Source organism: Homalodisca vitripennis, chromosome 1 (genome assembly GCF_021130785.1).
Source record: "Homalodisca vitripennis isolate AUS2020 chromosome 1, UT_GWSS_2.1, whole genome shotgun sequence".
NCBI classification, from domain to species: Eukaryota; Metazoa; Arthropoda; class Insecta; order Hemiptera; family Cicadellidae; genus Homalodisca; species Homalodisca vitripennis.
Genome location: NC_060207.1, coordinates 92179191 through 92196777, shown reverse-complemented (window position 1 = coordinate 92196777; position 17587 = coordinate 92179191). Strand labels below are relative to the sequence as shown.

General features: G+C 33.0%; 1 protein-coding gene across 8 annotated transcripts in view; it reads left to right on the top strand.

Moving 5' to 3' along the window:
• Window positions 1-17587, top strand: part of LOC124366619 (Down syndrome cell adhesion molecule-like protein Dscam2) — a 191096-nt gene that overhangs the window by 152351 nt on the left and 21158 nt on the right. For 5 of the 8 annotated variants that reach the window (XR_006922839.1, XM_046823250.1, XM_046823238.1 and 2 more), the window contains 11 exons: window positions 910-1197; window positions 2813-2932; window positions 3607-3780; window positions 3868-4018; window positions 4174-4322; window positions 5044-5156; window positions 5946-6247; window positions 9319-9497; window positions 11130-11270; window positions 12108-12266; window positions 13252-13369. Coding sequence is in view for 7 of the 8 variants with exons in the window: in XM_046823250.1 (XP_046679206.1) it covers window positions 910-1197; window positions 2813-2932; window positions 3607-3780; window positions 3868-4018; window positions 4174-4322; window positions 5044-5156; window positions 5946-6247; window positions 9319-9497; window positions 11130-11270; window positions 12108-12266; window positions 13252-13369 (1894 nt within the window). In the remaining variant the exon portion in view is untranslated. Of the gene's footprint in view, window positions 1-549; window positions 835-909; window positions 1198-2812; window positions 2933-3606; window positions 3781-3867; window positions 4019-4173; window positions 4323-5043; window positions 5157-5945; window positions 6248-9318; window positions 9498-11129; window positions 11271-12107; window positions 12267-13251; window positions 13370-17587 lie in introns of all 8 variants that reach the window. The other 3 variants (XM_046823258.1, XM_046823244.1, XM_046823224.1) reach the window with 1 other exon arrangement.

Here is a 17587-nt window from a genome sequence, read left to right as displayed (position 1 = left end):
TTGTTGTTGAGGAGCGACCAATCGAAGGAAGATTTCTCAAGTATGCCAACCAAGTTTGTTAACATTGTTTGTATTCTGAAGACTTCCAGTTGAAAGACTCCCTTTAACAACTTTGCATTGAATCTATCACTGAACAATAACATCGTTTCCTTCAGTTTTCGCTTTCGTAAATACTTTTTGTTTTGTTTCATCCGTTTTAGATACTCGATTTTGGTAAACGAATGTATAACTTAACAAGACTCTCATATGCGCATCGAAATATTTAAAATTATTTAGTATATGTAAATAATGATATTAAAAAATGACTAGAGCAAGTATTTTAGCTAGGTAGGTAGCTAGGTTTTTCGTTTATAGGTTAAAACAGAATATCAAGAAAATATTAATAAGTTCTTAAAAATTTATGATGTAAAATCGTCTTTTTTACGTATCATGCGTTTTTATATGTCATACCAAATATGAATTATGAGTTATAATTTAATTTCAGCTTGGCCCGAGACATAAGACATGATGAGAAGAAGAAATTTAGTGATTTTATTTTGTGTCTTGCAGTTCCTCCCAAGCTAGGGCCTTTTGTCTCCGACAGAACTCTACATCTGGGTGAGCGAGCCAGCTTGACCTGCTCTGTGACCAAAGGTGACCTCCCACTGACCATCACGTGGTTCAAGGACGGCAAGCCAGTCGACCCAAAGCACCGGCTGATGGTCAACCAAGTGGACCAGTTCAATAGTATTCTCTTGATAGAAAGTTTATCACCAGATCACAACGGCAACTACACCTGTCAAGCACGCAACCCGGCCTCTGAGGTCTCTCAGACTCAGCGGCTGGTGGTCAATGGTAAACCGAGTCTAATTCAATAGTTTCGACTCTTTCGCTATATTTTGATTTCTTCATATCTTTTAATTCTTCCAGTTCCTCCTGTAATTGAACCCTTTTCGTTCCCCGGGGAGGGGCTCCCCGAGGGAACTCGCACCCGCATGGTGTGTGGGGTGAGCCGGGGAGATCCGCCCTTGCACATCCACTGGCTCAAAGACGGGTCGAAGCTGCCCGCGCATCTGGCAGTTAACGTCTCAACCCTTGACCCCTATTCTAGTCTCCTCAGCATTTCTAGTCTGACCGAAGGCCACTCTGGGGAGTACACTTGTGTAGCCTCCAACCCTGCTGCCAGAGTTAGGTACACGAGCAAGCTTCAAGTAAAAGGTAAGCGCACGATTATCCGACTATGGATGTTCTTTCTTTCGGTTGCTTTGGCACAAGGGAATGCACCTGCGACTATGGACCCCCAGGTTTGTTTCACAAGGTAATCTTTGCACCTTCTTTTTGTTGTTCTCTTTTTCCTTTCTTCTTTTAATCTCCTTTTTATATTTATGCACGTTTTTTTCTATTATTAGTGTAGTTTAGTTTCTACTACCTAGTACACCCTACACTAGTTATAAGTTGATTAATGTCTCCCTCACTGGTATCTAAGCTTCGCAGCATCGATTATAATTGTATTTGTTTTCTCTAAATGTCACCACGTCGTAGTAGATTGGCTGGATAAATGTCAAATAGCGTAGAATAATGTCACAGCTAACATAGCCTTAGAACTAAATCAAATAAATTAAACATATTGGTGTCTTGGCTTTTACTAAACCAAAACTAAATTCGTTAGTACTGCCTAGGTGCTAAACCATACCAAATAAACCGCTTTAAATAACTTACGTATTTATGTTGTTTAGAACGCTTATTAAAGCTTACTGCACTCTGCACCTTGCACTTATTGTAGTGCTGTGTCCTAATCAACATCTATTTGTTTAGACAAGGCTTATTGCAATATGGTAGACTCCTACATAATCTATGTTAAACGTTTTGCATTGACTTCGGTTGTACACTTACAGATAATGTATTAATTTCTAGAACTATACACTAAATTTAAAATATTATGGTATTCAAAATTTTGGAAAATTTCAGTGTTTTATAAATTTAAAAAATTTTACACAACAGGTAAGGAGGACGACTAACACAAAAATGACATCACATTTAAGAAGACTGAAGTGTATTACCACCTGTAACCCAACGAGGTAGTGTGTTTGGTACCAGATACCAGAAATATATGGTCGAATGTGGAATACATTTGCCCATATATTTATAAAGAGGGATTTTTATATTTTTAAAAGCATATACTACTACTTTAAGTTATTGTGAGAAATTATTTGTTAGTGAAAAAACCATGGATAGCAAAATCACTGTGAAAGAAACAATACTAAACACCTAGCTACTTCGGAACTACAAATGTTCTATATAGTAGCAATAAAAATATAGTTAGAATAAACACTTGCAACCCACTTGGAGAAACAATTATTACATTACTGTTTTTAAATTTACCTCCTTAAACCCTGATTTTATCCGACGATTATATCAAGAAATAGTAACTGAAATAAAAGTTCTTTTAAATATTACTTTCAGTTAATTGCAATCTTTGACTAAAAATACATCAAAGTACTCAAATCACACTAAAGAAAATACGGTAATATAAACTGTGTGGTCGCTTCAGTGGTGGGAAATTGAATAATAGCTGAATGTTGTCTCTAAAGTTACAGCATTGTGTCAACATTGAAATACGAGTAGTCTACTTTAGTCAGTATAACAACTGATTTGGAAAACTTTATGATGAATGAGGAAAATTAAATAATCATAATATTGTCTCTCCACTTCCTAAACGTAATTCAGAATAGAAAACGGGCTGTGGGTTGTGAGTAGTAATATAACCAGTATCCATTAAGTAGCAAATAAGCACTGTGACTTTGGTCAGTAGCTAAGCTCACTCTGTGTGCAGTGCCGCCCCGCTGGGTGGTGGAACCTGGTGACGTCAGCGTGGAGAGGAACCGTCACGTGACCATCAACTGTCAAGCGCAGGGAGTGCCACAGCCAGTCGTCACATGGAAGAAGGCTACTGGTAATTGTATCGTTAGAATAGAATAATGTAGTATTCCCAAATATAATTGATGTGGGAATAAAACATTCGTAGTAAGTTGGAGTAAAACTCACAGCAAGTAGAAAAAAGTAAAATATTTTACTATTTAAATAAATTAATCCTGGTTTAATAATAAACGTAGGCCTTGTATACAAGATTGACACTATTAACCTTAGTTATTGTTCTTTATATTCCTTTGAAAAATTTCGATTACGTTATTTTGTTTTACGTAACCACCACTTTTAGGAAGTCTTCTAACGCATTGAGGAACGACGAATTAACTAAACGAGTCCTTTGTAATGCCAAAAAGCTTTACAATATGTATTTTTGAATACAATATGTATTTCCTGCGTTCATTTTGTTTAACGAGATAAATTAAATATTTTATGCTTTGTAATGGAATCGCTTCCCCATTAATAACAATAACAAGTATTATCCTCAATGTGTATTTATTAGTGGTTTACGTGTATTTCATGTTCGTATTTACTATCCATCTGCCCCTACACATATTATTATGTAGTCCACAGAACCAATACTGTTACAATCCGTGCGCTGTGAAAGATGTGGTATGTGGTTTATTTCGTGTTTAGCAAATGTTGAAAGAGCTCTGGAAATTTTTCTGGATCATTATGTACAATGAATATTACTTTCATCAGGAAGCAAATCCGGAGAGTATGAGGAAATCAGAGAACGGGTGTACACAAGACTCCTAGGTAACGGATCCCTGTTACTTCAGAATGTTAAAGAAGATCGTGAAGGCTTCTACCTCTGCCAAGCTACTAACGGCATCGGAAACGGCATCGGGAAAGTGGTGCAGCTCAAGGTTAACTGTAAGTTTAAAAACATTTTGTAAACATTGTACATTGTGCATTGAATATTTCCAAGATGTATGTAATATATTGTGTAACGTTTCGCAGCATCTCCTTACTTCTCGGCCCCGTCTCGAGTGGTTACCGTCAAGAAAGGAGACACTGCCACTCTGGTGTGTAACGTCAATGGGGACACTCCCATCAATGTTCGGTGGATGAGGGGAGGAAAAATACAGCTGACACCAGCCTCTAACTACAGGTAATTCTATATAATATTACAACATTTTTATTTCCTTTCGAACTTCAAATAAATTTCTTTGGTTTCAACCAAATTATAAAATACGTTCTTATATTAAGGTTTGTTAAAAGAACTAAGAGATTGCTCAAACATTAACGATGCGAAATTGTTTCTAGGTTGACAATGAAACAGGACATTACACCAGACGGGGTGACGGCTGAGCTACAGATCTCCTCCACTGAGTCAGCAGACACGGGGGCTTACTTCTGTCAGGCCAGCAACCTCTTCGGCAAGGACCAGCAGCTTGTTCAGCTCCTTGTACAAGGTTAATGGACCTAGATATAATTCTTTTCCTAACAATAAAAATCTATGTCAATAAAATAATATTTTTTCTTTAACTAGCTTGTGTTTAAATAGCTACGAGTTTAAGTAGAACACCTATGGGAAAATACAAATCCTATAATTTCAATTTCCCACCGTACATCGCTATAGGGACAAATCAGATGTCATACATCATTTATGTTTTGGAGAGCCTTATAAATAAGGCAAATGATGATTGTTATTTTTAATACTTTTCGCATAACTCGTATAAGAATAATGTTACTTTTATTAAGTATTGGCAAAGTATGAAATTATAAATCAACTTTAATATTTATGATCAAAATCACCAACGATTCTGTTAGCAAGCAAGAATATTTACTTAAACGTTTATTGAAATTTAAAATTTTGTGGTTTGTTTCTGTCGGTACCTAAAATCTAGAGATCAAGTTTAATTTTATAAACTTGTACAGCAAATTATACAATATTCTAAAATATACTTACATAAGTAAGCAAAAAGTATTTTATAAGATCTGGATATTACGAATGAAAAGAGTAATATTTTCATAATTTAAATAATAACAATCAATTTGAATGGTCTTGAGTTAAATATGGATGACAACTTATATTAACTGAAATAATCACAGTTTTATAAATGTTACAGATTCTAATCTCTATATACGTTTTTAGATATAATAATTTTAATAACTGTTAAATTCCATTTGTAGAGCCTCCTGAGAGTCCTTCAGACCTTAAGACGGTTATGGTGAGTAGCCGCACAGCCAACATCCAGTGGCACCACCAGTCCGGGGAGGTCACCAGGTTCATAGTACAGTACAAGGTATGCATAGCAGGTTCCAATATCAGTATCATCAGTTTCATTTTTTAATTAAAACAACTTACGGAACATAGTTTACATTTTAATTTACGTTGTAACTTTAAAAACCTAATTTGACATAACCAATATAATTCGGAACCGTAACCACTATAAGAGTTGTAGAAGCTATATGCTTTATTGTAATAAAAACACATTCTACGTAGATAAAATCACGTATCGATTAACTTTGCACTTTAAAGGAATGAAATAAATAGGTGTAAGTATTGTGTGTTATACAATATGGTAGTGGAGTGCACTTGCTTTTGATTAGATATGAGGGATAGTAATAGCGAAATAAACACTTAAAGCACCTGCTAAACAAAATAGGATTTCAGGGAATATAAGCTCATATTTATTTATGTCCGCCTGTCTATCTGATTAATAGCTCTGGAACTAACCTATAGATTTTAAATATTGCATGAAGCTTAATTTTTATATTGGCATCATTGAGTTCGATGAGAGTGCATCCGTGGGATTTGTCACAGCGTTAGAGAAAATATTTATATTACCCTTATAAATAACGAATATTGTAGTGTCATGCAACATATTAACATATGTAGCCTAAAACTATTACCTAAAAGCTTTTACATACCTTTTCAATGGAACAAGTTACGCAAATCGAGGTGTGGTGTAATTTTAATTAGTAATATATTAATTAATCCTAATTTCGTGGATGAAAAACTCATCCATGCTCTTTGTACCTACCAAATTTATGATCGGACTCTGGCAACTACACTTATGACTTGTCTCCAGGAAGGGGATGGTGTGTGGCAACAGCTGGAGTTGAGCGGCCAGCTGAGAGGTGCTCTCCTGGAGAACCTAAAGCCTGCGACACGTTACTCGGTGCATGTCCAGGCCGAGGGCCCCGCGGGGCGCAGCAAGCCCAGCCAAGATCTGCAGTTCAAGACGGAGCCCCAGCGCCCCGCAGGTCCACCACTCAATGTGGCCGTCAGGGCCGTATCTTCCACCCAGCTCCTGGTCACGTGGGCGCCTCCCCTACCTGAACTCCGACACGGTGACATACAAGGCTACTATGTGGGCTACAGGGAGATTAAGTGAGTTCTCATTCTCTAACTCTGTGTGCAGGAGTAGTATATCTTGGCAGTTTTCAAACAATTTACGAATAAGTTTTTACCGGAATCAAATTCCTTGTATCGAGTAGGTACTCAGCTAACTGGGGTGGTAGTCGAGTCAGAGTCAAACATATATAAGTTTACTGCTTACACAAAATAACGAGATAGCGTACATAAATGAAAGTACGTTGAATTTAGGTGATATTAAAATGTTACTTTGAATAAGAAATTCCTTTTACTGCTCAATTTCTTTTATTTTGCACTAAGTCGGTAGTACTTTTTGTGAATAAAACCTTTTTCTCATGTACAGATATTCTTAGTCTATGGTTCAATTCAATTCAATAATTCTTTATTGTCATTATTTTACAATTATTTAAAATTGTATGCCATGCGTCACTAATCCTATTTTTCAACCAGTAAGATTCGTCATGTTAACATAAAACATTTCAAATTAAAATTAAAAGACATTTCTAATAAAAAAATAATAAAAATTATTCAATAAATTTTACACTAATACATATACACGTATTTTAAATTCTTTCATATCAACTGAGTCGCACACCCTTCAGTTCCCCTCTTTCAGTTCTGACAACGGTGGCTGCTGTTCCAGGTACCCACTTAGGCCTACGGCTTAAAATGTGTTTGCTATTAAATATACTTTCAACGCCTTTTGAATTTTTATAATTTTTTAAGATTATATTTTTTCAGTAAATGAATAATAAATCTGACACCCATCTGGCATGAGAGATGGCCATGAAGCTTTAGCATATGTTGAGCAACTCTGTAGTTTTCCCCGGCTCTTGTATTATAACCACGGACTTCCCTGCCTTGCACCAACGTGCACATACAGCGCAGGCAATATCAGTAATTTAGGTGCCTCAAAGGATTATCTAGAAGAGTCTCGAGAAGTTAAATAATAAATAACTTTTTATTATGCAAACAGATTTTTTGTTATATAAATATTCTTTGAAAATACGAATTTGCATAAGTACACCACAGTGTAATTCAACAACATATGTGTGGGCAAACAAGTCCATAGTAGGCAATTCTTAGGCAATTCTTAATATGGCAATACATTAATTTACAAATACTTTTAATATGGATACTCCAGGACAGACAACAATCTATATTGATACCAAGAAATTTAGTGGTATATGTTTCGATTAATAATTTTTCAGCAATCATTACCGATGATTCGTATTTACTTAAATTTCTCTGGATGTTAACAGGTTGATTTGGATTAGTTGGTTACCAAATTTATTTGTTTAAGATACTACTGTTATTTAGCTATACCATTTTCTTCAAAATAAAAACAAAACTTTTAGGCTACATGTATGTAAAGATAGAACACTCGATCCCTATTTAATCAACATAGAACGTATTAGGGTGGTGTAATCGGTGTTTGGTTGGAATCTTTTTTATAAATAAACTTTACTCCTTCAATACAAATTATGGAAAGACGTAAAAAATAATAAATTTTGTTATTACGAGTATAATACCAGGAATTACAGACATTTCAAGTAGGCCCTTTTAACAACCATGCTCAAATAATAACAGCTAAATATAAAAGTCTACATTTTAAAGTATGTATATACAAGGACTACTTCTTTAGGGTTTTAGGGATTTTAATGACTTCTGACTTAATTAAGGAGGTGGAATATTACAACTTTTTGTGGCACTTCACGCAATTTAATTTTGAAAAATAAGTATATTCTTTTTAAATGTTATTCCAAACAATCTTTATATAAGTGACAGTCACTGAAGATATTCAAATATCGTTATCCAATTTAGAATTAGGTTTAAAGATGGAGCTCTGAAGTTGAAGAGTTATATTTTATACGTACCACTAATCTATCACTATATTTTATTGAATAGCCCCAACGATGTCAGTAACAATTTTTGGCCAATGAGGAGAAATCCCAAGTCTAAAGGGAGACTAAATTCGGTCTTTAGCTTGTAAGGTAACACACTCATGATGTGATAAATAATGGCATTTCACTGTAGTTAATTAAATAAATCCCAATATAAAAACCCAGTCACAGAAAATAATCTACATGTAATATGCCATTTGTTAAGTGTAACTCGCTTTTACAGATGTTTGACAACAAAAATTTACTATCACCTATTTTATATGTGTATAAATTAATGTACTTATTATATGACCTTTACAGGTAATAGTATGATCAAGTGAGTATTTTTTTCAAAATAATATACATATACATTGTTTAAATTAAGTAATTCTTTGTTAATACAATTTTGTACCTTCCACTCATCTGTTAAATAGACATATAGTAAAATACACATAAAATCACACAGTAAAATATGCATATAGTTATCTTCAACAGTTTTGATTTGGCCCTGATATACGGTACCCCTAAATGTTACTTCAAAGCTTTACCAATTATTATTGTATTATGATCTAATATTTTCATCGAAAAAGGTCTTTAACTAACAATTATTTAACAGATAGCGATATCACTGCCTGAAACTGAAAACTCTTTTATTATTTTAGATCAGTATATATAAAATTGTTACTTACATATGAAATTCAATACATATTTTCATGACCACTCTTCACTATAATATGGTAAATGCGTCTTGATTGGACTGCACATTTCATATAACACAGTTTGTGAAAGTATATTATTTTTATGTTCAGTATAAATGACGTTAATTTCCATACATATTTGGTTACTAAGAATCCTTGAGACTCAAATCGGTAGTGTTTAACATTGTTTAGAAAAAATTTTAAAAATAATAATGCAAGTTTTATAAAAAAAATGATTTATTTAATTTGACAATAGTTTTATGTTCTATAATTAACAGAAAAATACACAATAACTATTTAAATTATTAAGGTCTTTGATTTTTAATAATATGTTGCTATGTAAAATATCCAGGGTAAAAGCTATATTAAAAATGTTGTTGCTTTGGTAAACTACTAGGACTACAACATTAGGCATTGCCTTGGATGAGGAATGGCATATTTGGCAGGGAAGAATGAATCCATCTATGTCATCAATCAATAGTTAATCTATTCAATGATACTCCAGCTCTCCTAATGGTAACTACAACATGACGGCGGTGAGTGGGGTGAGCGACGAGGGTGGCGGAGAGCTGATACTCTCGGGACTGCTAAAGTTCACCCGCTACTCTCTGGTAGTGCAGGCCTTTAACCAGGTGGGCCAGGGGCCGCAGTCGGAGCCTGTGTCCGCTCAGACAATGGAGGACGGTAGGTAGATTCTACACTACTCATTTATAACCCATCACTTTATATTCCTTACATATATGGTCAGCACGAGTGAATGTGAGAGATTTAAAAAGTATGTACAGTGATTAGTCTTCCTTACTAAAGAAGTATGGTTCGATGTGGCAGAGAAAAAATATACAGCATAACATTTACATGGTTCAACCAAAACTGGTAACATAATCGAAGTTATTGAGTTGCGGATGGCTGTCCACAAGAAAAACGAAATAATAAAAGATTAAAATTGTGTGAAAAATGGTTTTATGTGACGCTACATGACAAAATCACCTCACGTTACGGTGCGTGGAGGATGTTCTTGGGCTATTGAAATTGCCCTTAAGGTGACGTCGTGCAGTTATCCCGTAGCGAAACAGAATAGTCCATGATGATCGGGTGTGCTCAAGCAGGATTGGCTGAACTCTAATTAATTTAATATTACTATATCTGGTTTTTTCGTGCGTATTTTAATACTAAAATACAGCCAATGAATTATTTTTACTGTAATTTTTATTCATTCAAGATTATAAACACTTTTGTGCCAATAAAGGCTTATGGTTTTGATATTCTGATAGTAGTTGGTCAGTTCAATCAATACATTATTACTTTAAAGAGAATAATTAGTTACTGTAATTAATATATAGTAAATAATGAAGATAAAATCTATTAAATGAGTGTTTCTCTTTAACTTACAACTCAATATTAAATAAAGAAACGTTATAAAATAAATGCACGATTTTGGTAGTATTTCGCACACCATTGATAAATAAATATTTCTAAACATTGCTCACCAAAATTGCAATATACAGATTTTATATTGATCGAGTTACACAAAATCAAGAGGTATAGCACAGTAATCAATTCAATTTAGTATACTGTAAACAATCGATGTTAAAATACAAATAACGCTGCAAAATTGAGCCTGTCTGGTAATCGATTAGTATAGACGAGGTCAGTTTGAATTATTAAAAATTCCAATATTTACTTATTTACTCACGGGATATGATCTATGTAGGAGAGATTATGGCTAGGCAGAAGGAGAAGAAAGTCGAAAAATGTCTCATAAATATGTGGCAAATGCCACTACAATATTTCCTCAAATGAGTTCTGATTAACTAGATCTTAGGACTGATATTCTAATCCTTTTGTACTGAACTGATAGAAAATGTTCAAATGAAAATACATAAATAATTAACATAAACTTATTAGTTATCAGAGCGCATAAAAAGGTATCACGAATAAATAAGGAATTCATTAACAAGTGGACCTGGAGGCGGTAAATAATATAATATAAATGTTGCTGGGATGTCATACATGTCCTCTTCAACTCGATGTTTGTTCAAGAGCTAGAGGCAAGATTGCAGAGTTTCACGAAGGGGGAACTTTCCCTCTAGATCTCTCCCCTATAGTGTGTTTTTAATTTCTTCCTGTGCCTCACGGCCTACTCAAACATAATAAATGACGGAATGAAGAATACTATATGACCGACGGGACATGATTGTGTAACATATAAGTGTAGGTAATATATGTGAATGAAGGCTACAGGAATAGTTCATTAAAGTCATAGAAGTAAGTCTTGTAGTTTTCGTTTATAACATTGACGCGCATTGTATCCATCAGTTCCCAGTGCTGCGCCCGAAGATGTGCGATGTGCGGCTCTAAGCTCCCAGTCCGTCCAGGTCAGCTGGCATCCCCCGCCCCACATTCACAGCAACGGTATAATCCAGGGATACCGACTCTTTTATGACACCCATGACCAAGGTGCGACAAGTACAGTAGCATGCTTCTTCATTTTTCAAAATTTCCCTCCAGAGCAGCTGGAAATTAGCGGCGTCCCCAACAAGAACAGTGTGTAGCTGGAAGTTTTAATAAACGTGTCATGAAATTGTTCCAGTTATTTAAAAGCTTAAAGATAATTGAAAACAAAGAGATTCTTTTATTTGTAGTAACGGTTACTAGTGTAAAGAAGCTTTTTCATGAATACATTTATAAGTTTCAAACTGACAGCAACTTAATCACAGAATAATTTAAACAAATAAAGTAAGTACATTATACTGTGTAATAGATAAATATTTGAACATGTATATATATATATATATATATATATATCTATTTCACAGTATTTTGTATATAAGATTAGTTTATAATATCTTACAGAGGTTTAAAGAAAATAATGCATGCACATTCCTCAATAATGCTCATTCTTTTCAGTGAAATATCCTAAGCACTGACCTATTAAGTATAAAATGTTCATTGTATTTCAAATACCTAATCTTTTTGTGATAAGGATTACTTGATTCATTTTGTATATCAAGTTCATTTTGTATATCAGATAGTAACATTTAAGGCTGTGTAGTTTTTAATAACTTCTATCTTATCCCTTCTAAACCCTTATTTAGGGTATTTTACAATAATAGTCTCATAAATTCTTAAATAACGAACATGATTAATTTGTTTTGATATTCCATTTTATTTGTATAACAAGGGAAATGCACTTCGTACATTTATGCTATATTCGTAATTAAACGACACTTCTTAAAATGCATAGTTATATAGTTCAGTGGCAAAAAAATAATTAACAAATTTTACGGTCGACAGTTCTGGATTTGGGGATGGACTCACGCAAGACGACCGCAATGACGATCGTGTTGACAGGATTGATGAAATTTACTAACTACAGTGTGCAAGTCTTAGCCTTCACTCGTGTAGGGGATGGCGTCCCTTCCCGCCCTATATTCTGCCAGACCGAGGAAGATGGTGAGTATGTTTTATAATTAATTAGCGTCGTTAACTGCAAGTAAGAACATGATTGAATAAGTATTTCCTCAAGCCAAATATTATGTCCCGGTAAAAACCAACCTAAATAGCCTCGTTAATTAATTAGTAAGATCATTGCTAGATTTACTTTATCCTATTTAATGCCAAGCTATAAGTTACCTTAAATTATCTATAACATTTATTTTTTCTTAAAATTTTCTAAAATTCTTATTTAACAATAATGATCACACAGCTGTCAAGTAGTGAGCTGTATATTTCACTAGGTGAAAACTAGTTTTTTTTTAGTTATATTTTCAATTCAGAATCAATGGTTTTATAAATACCATAAATTGTTAAATATGCGGATGGCAGGAAAGCTCAGTCGTTAACTATTGAAGTAGTACAGCCTTATTGGTGTGTTGCTGATTTTGTCTGTTACATAATTTATTACGTATATATGTAACTATATAACTGATATAATGGAATTATGGTCCGTATATATAAATATCTGAATGTGAAAAGCTTATGTGTTTCCTTAGTCGATTTAAGATACTTTCATATGCACTAGATACTTACTGCAAACAAAAATAATGTTCAGTTTAAATAGTGAAATATATGCGTGATTCAATGATACTGTTTAAATTTAATTAATATTATTCCGTTACTATAATACCATTTGCAATACAAGGTTGTGGCACTATATTTACATCTACATGAATAGAAAGATATTATTACAGTTGCATGTTGTACCAGGAGCAGTGCACAGAGTGAGTTACGCAGAAGGTAAGATGGTATTATTCGCATAACCTAATGTCTACCTCTTCATTTGGATTAATGCCTCTTGCTTTACATTTTAGTACAATCTGTAAAAATATATTATGAACAGATAATATGGGATGAACCAGTGTCAGTAGGTAAACATTATTATTGCACTCTTTACCTTTTAATGAGACCTCAATCACAGTCTCTCACCGAACTGTTTTAGCTCCCGGCTCTCCCGCTGACATCAAGGTGGCTGTGAGCTCGTCTAACTCTCTCGTAGTTTCCTGGCTACCTCCTAACGATCCCAACGGACTCATCACGAAATATAATCTGTATACAAGGTACGTCCGCTTTCTCGTTAACATGGTCTAACTTTATGTATTGTGTACATTCCTTCAAACTAAATTTCCATTTTGTTTTTTATAATATCCTTGTTTTTTCGGGGTGAACATAGAATTTGTAGTAATAGATTTCATTACACAAGATATTCAGATAACGAATAGTATAAAAAAATAAAAACGAAATAATTAAGGAGATATATGATAGTTCTTATAAATTTTGTAAGTTTAATCGATAAATTTAAATGTCGTATTCATAACAACACGCATTTAATAAACACTATTTTTATCGTGTTTTTTGGGTGTCATAATACCGTATATCCGAATAACCGACTAAATCCGCATAAATATTAGCATGAGTTTTTACCATAATTTTTAATGTATAGACTGACTAGTTTCTGTGGTAATTACATTTGTTGATTAATGTTAGTTTTCTGTAGTTGGAAATTTAATGTGCTCTCTCAAGCAGAAAGAGTAATAATATATTTATTATTCACACATGGTTAATAAAGACGACAGACATAAATGAAACAATTTAGTTTTGTTTAAATGAAACTTTAGCGATAAGATGTATATGTTAAGGGAATTGAAAGTATTTTAAAATAGTAGCAGTAGGAATAAACAAGAAATGCATTACTCTAATTGTTTTATTGGTCGCATTCTCTTTAATTTTAGTAACGGTACATTGTAACAAATCTTGTGTTCATTCGGACTATTTTGGAGTTACTAAAATAAGTTATAAGTATTATATTGATAAATGAAGTTGTAGTTCTTTACAACTATATAGTTCTTATACCATATTTTCCAACGGAAAACAATTTTATTTTCAATATTTCAAGATTTCATTTAATATAACTGTAAATTAAATATACGATTCATTGGAAATATTCATGAACTATACTGGTTTTTTTAAGTTTCATTCAAAACCATTCATATGAAACCAGAGTAATTTAAATGAATTAAAAAAATAAAATCTGAAGTCAAGATTCTTTAACATTTGAACAAGAATCTTATATATATATATATATATACATATATATATATATATAAGTATATATATAAAGCCTTTCCAATTTGTTAAGTATCTGACGGACAAATCAAATTTGAATATTGCATTGTAATACAGCTTAAACGAACACTCACGCCTATACTTTATTGGTTTAAAGAGCCTCTTTCTAGGTTGGAAATAGTTTAATTTGGTTAATATAAAACCATTTATCATGTAGTGGTGTTAATAGAGAAAAAAGTTAAATATAAAAAGTTACTTAATTTTAGAACTAAAACAAAATGTGTATCGTTTTATTCACCATAAAACACGAAAATTTTAGAAAGAATATAAGTTTCAAGTGTTTCCTACGGCACTCTGTTGAGGGCCAAGTTGACTGAGACATAATAATGCCACAATTATACGTCGCTTTCGGCGGCCATTTTGTTCTCTCGTCACCAACGTTCATTTGTCTACAGTTACAGCTCACAAACTGAACAAAAGTCAACGCGGTTTCATTACAGTTCGTTAAAAAAGAAAAATATTTTCATACGAATTCAATAGGAGACTGCACTCGTCAGCTTTTAAAAGCGGAAAGCAACGTTGTGGGACTTGCCTCTGTCAAAGGCTTGTTTGTTTAAAATAATGAAACAGCTGTTGGAGTATAGAGACGGAAATTACTGTTCAAACTTCATGCATGAGCCATAACAGTATAGCCCCGAAATTTATATGTCTGCGAAAGTGATGTGGTTTTTAATTAACTGTTACTACTTCGTCGATTTATTTACAGACTGAATAGAGAGACAGACTCGACATTTAATGTTTCCCCGCAATCACTACATGGTTCAGTAATAATAATTTTTTGTTGCCAAGCTGTATTGCTTCGACGATAATTTATAAGTTCAAGCCTTTTTTAAAAAACACATTCGTTACTTTTTCTTATTTTATGTTTCAAACTTTATTTATAACAGATTCATGAAGTATGCATACATAAAAACTGTTAATAATTTTTAACATTTCATTAATTTTCAAGTGACAGGGTGAATAAAGTATAAGCTTTCCCTACTTACCTTTATATTACTTTAGATATTGAAACTAAACAGATTCCAGACATCGTTTTGCAGCAAATATTTAGTAATTGCTATAAATAAATGATTATCCATGTACCGTATTGGAGCTTGGATATTTTTAGCGCGTAAACACATTTAACTGAAATAATCACAGTTTTTAACGCTTAATTTCGGACTAAAATTGTGTAATAATCACAGAATACCACTTTTGTTTAGTTTATGTGTGTTCTCTTTATCTATATGTGAACATATCGGTTTAGGATGAATCAATGAAAAAGTCTTTATTTATTCAACCCTTCTCAGTTGTTACGGGTTTTTTCAAAATACGTGACCTTAATATAATAATTTAATGATAATTTGAACGTTGGAATGAAACAATAATATCTATTTTATAATGTATAAACACAAACCAAAATTTTAAAAGTTCTAAAATATTTTGTATAAACAGTAATAACGTTAATACAAAATACACAAATTTTTACAAAAATAAATTCTTCAATAGTTGGAACTGATAGGATTCAACCAACCAATAATGAAATCTTCGCTTTTACTTTAAAAAATAAAGCTTTTAAGTGCTTCAACATTATTGGGACATCTATGGACTAAAGTAGTTAAGACCTCGCCGACCTATTTCCAGCCTCATTCTGGGAGAGGGGAACTGGCGGTTTTGTTAAGTGCTGCGATGAGCGTCCTCAATGCAGCAGCAGGGTTTTTCTCGTGACTGATAGATAGACCATGCCTTTTACACTCAAGATTGTCATTTAGTCCTCAAATTGTTTCCAGGAATTCAGTCTCCATTAATTATTTTTTTCAAAAAGTAGAGGGATCATTTTAATAACCTAAATACACAACGAAGGAGTTGCGTTGATTCATTAATAATCTACCCTTTATAGTTTTCACATTTAATATTAATTCGTCTTGCTCTCCGAATGCTGTCCTGTCACTATGACACGACAACTTATAAATAAATAGTAATCTTTTACTTTTTAATAAAATCGATACTTTACAATATTTTTAAGGCCGCTGTTATTGAAAAGTTAAAGAGCATTCTTTTATGCATATGATTTTAATTACTGTCCTTTTCTTTTTATATAGATTTTATTGTCTTTTTAGCTTATAGATTGTTCTTTTATGTTTTAACTCTATTTTAAATGCTTCTTAAGTAATGTTATGTAAACTATTTTTTCTTCTGAGAAACTGCATTGCTAATAGTAACAACTAGGTTAACTATTCATTCTCCATTCACCTTTCGCTTTGAGCTTAAAAACAACAGAATGTATTTCATCTGAAGTTGTCGTAGGCTTGACCTCTTAAAATTACCTGAAGATATCGCTTATTAATAAGCTCAAAGTGGAAGGTGAATGAGCTATGAATTACAACTACGTTGATTACCCTTAACACTAAGATTTGTATTTCAAACCTATTTAGGTTTACTAGTTCAATCTATAAACACTTTTAATTACTTCAGGAGTGAATGATCAAGGTAAAACAATAGAGACAATGTTATATATTTGATAAGTTAAGGGAACCGTGTAACCAAAAAATCGAAAAAAATTGTCAATTTTCAGGTTATAATTTAAAATAATTCTACTCTTTTTCCTGTTTAAAATGATGTATAAATTATAAAAAATATGATACGTATAAATGCTTGAAACATTTTTTTTGAAATTTGCTATACACTGAGAAATTTTCCTCATGGACTAGTCGTGAGCAGCAAAGTTGTGTGTTTGTTATAGTAAGATATATTATAATCAAGGGACACATCTCTATGCCTTTAGATTTGTTAGTCTTTGGTGTAGTTTGTCATAAAAAAACTACTGACATTCACTATTGGTCGTCTGCACAGCTGTTCACATATTGCAGTTACATTATTTACATTTTACAATTTCTATTTCAGAAGTGAGTGAATTAGTGAGTTTTTAGTTTGTGAAGTAAGTTTTGTGCTATTGGAAATCATGGGAAGATCTCAAAAACTATTTAAAAAACGAAAAAAAAAACCCGTGGAAACGTTCAGGAAACAAGAAAACACTGTCCCAGTGATTTGAGTACACCAAGTAACAGTATTGACATTGGTAGGGTTAGTTCAGAAATCGAATCACCTAGACCTAGTGCATCAAATATGAAACTGGGTAATTACAGCTTAGAATACCACCACTTTGAGAAATG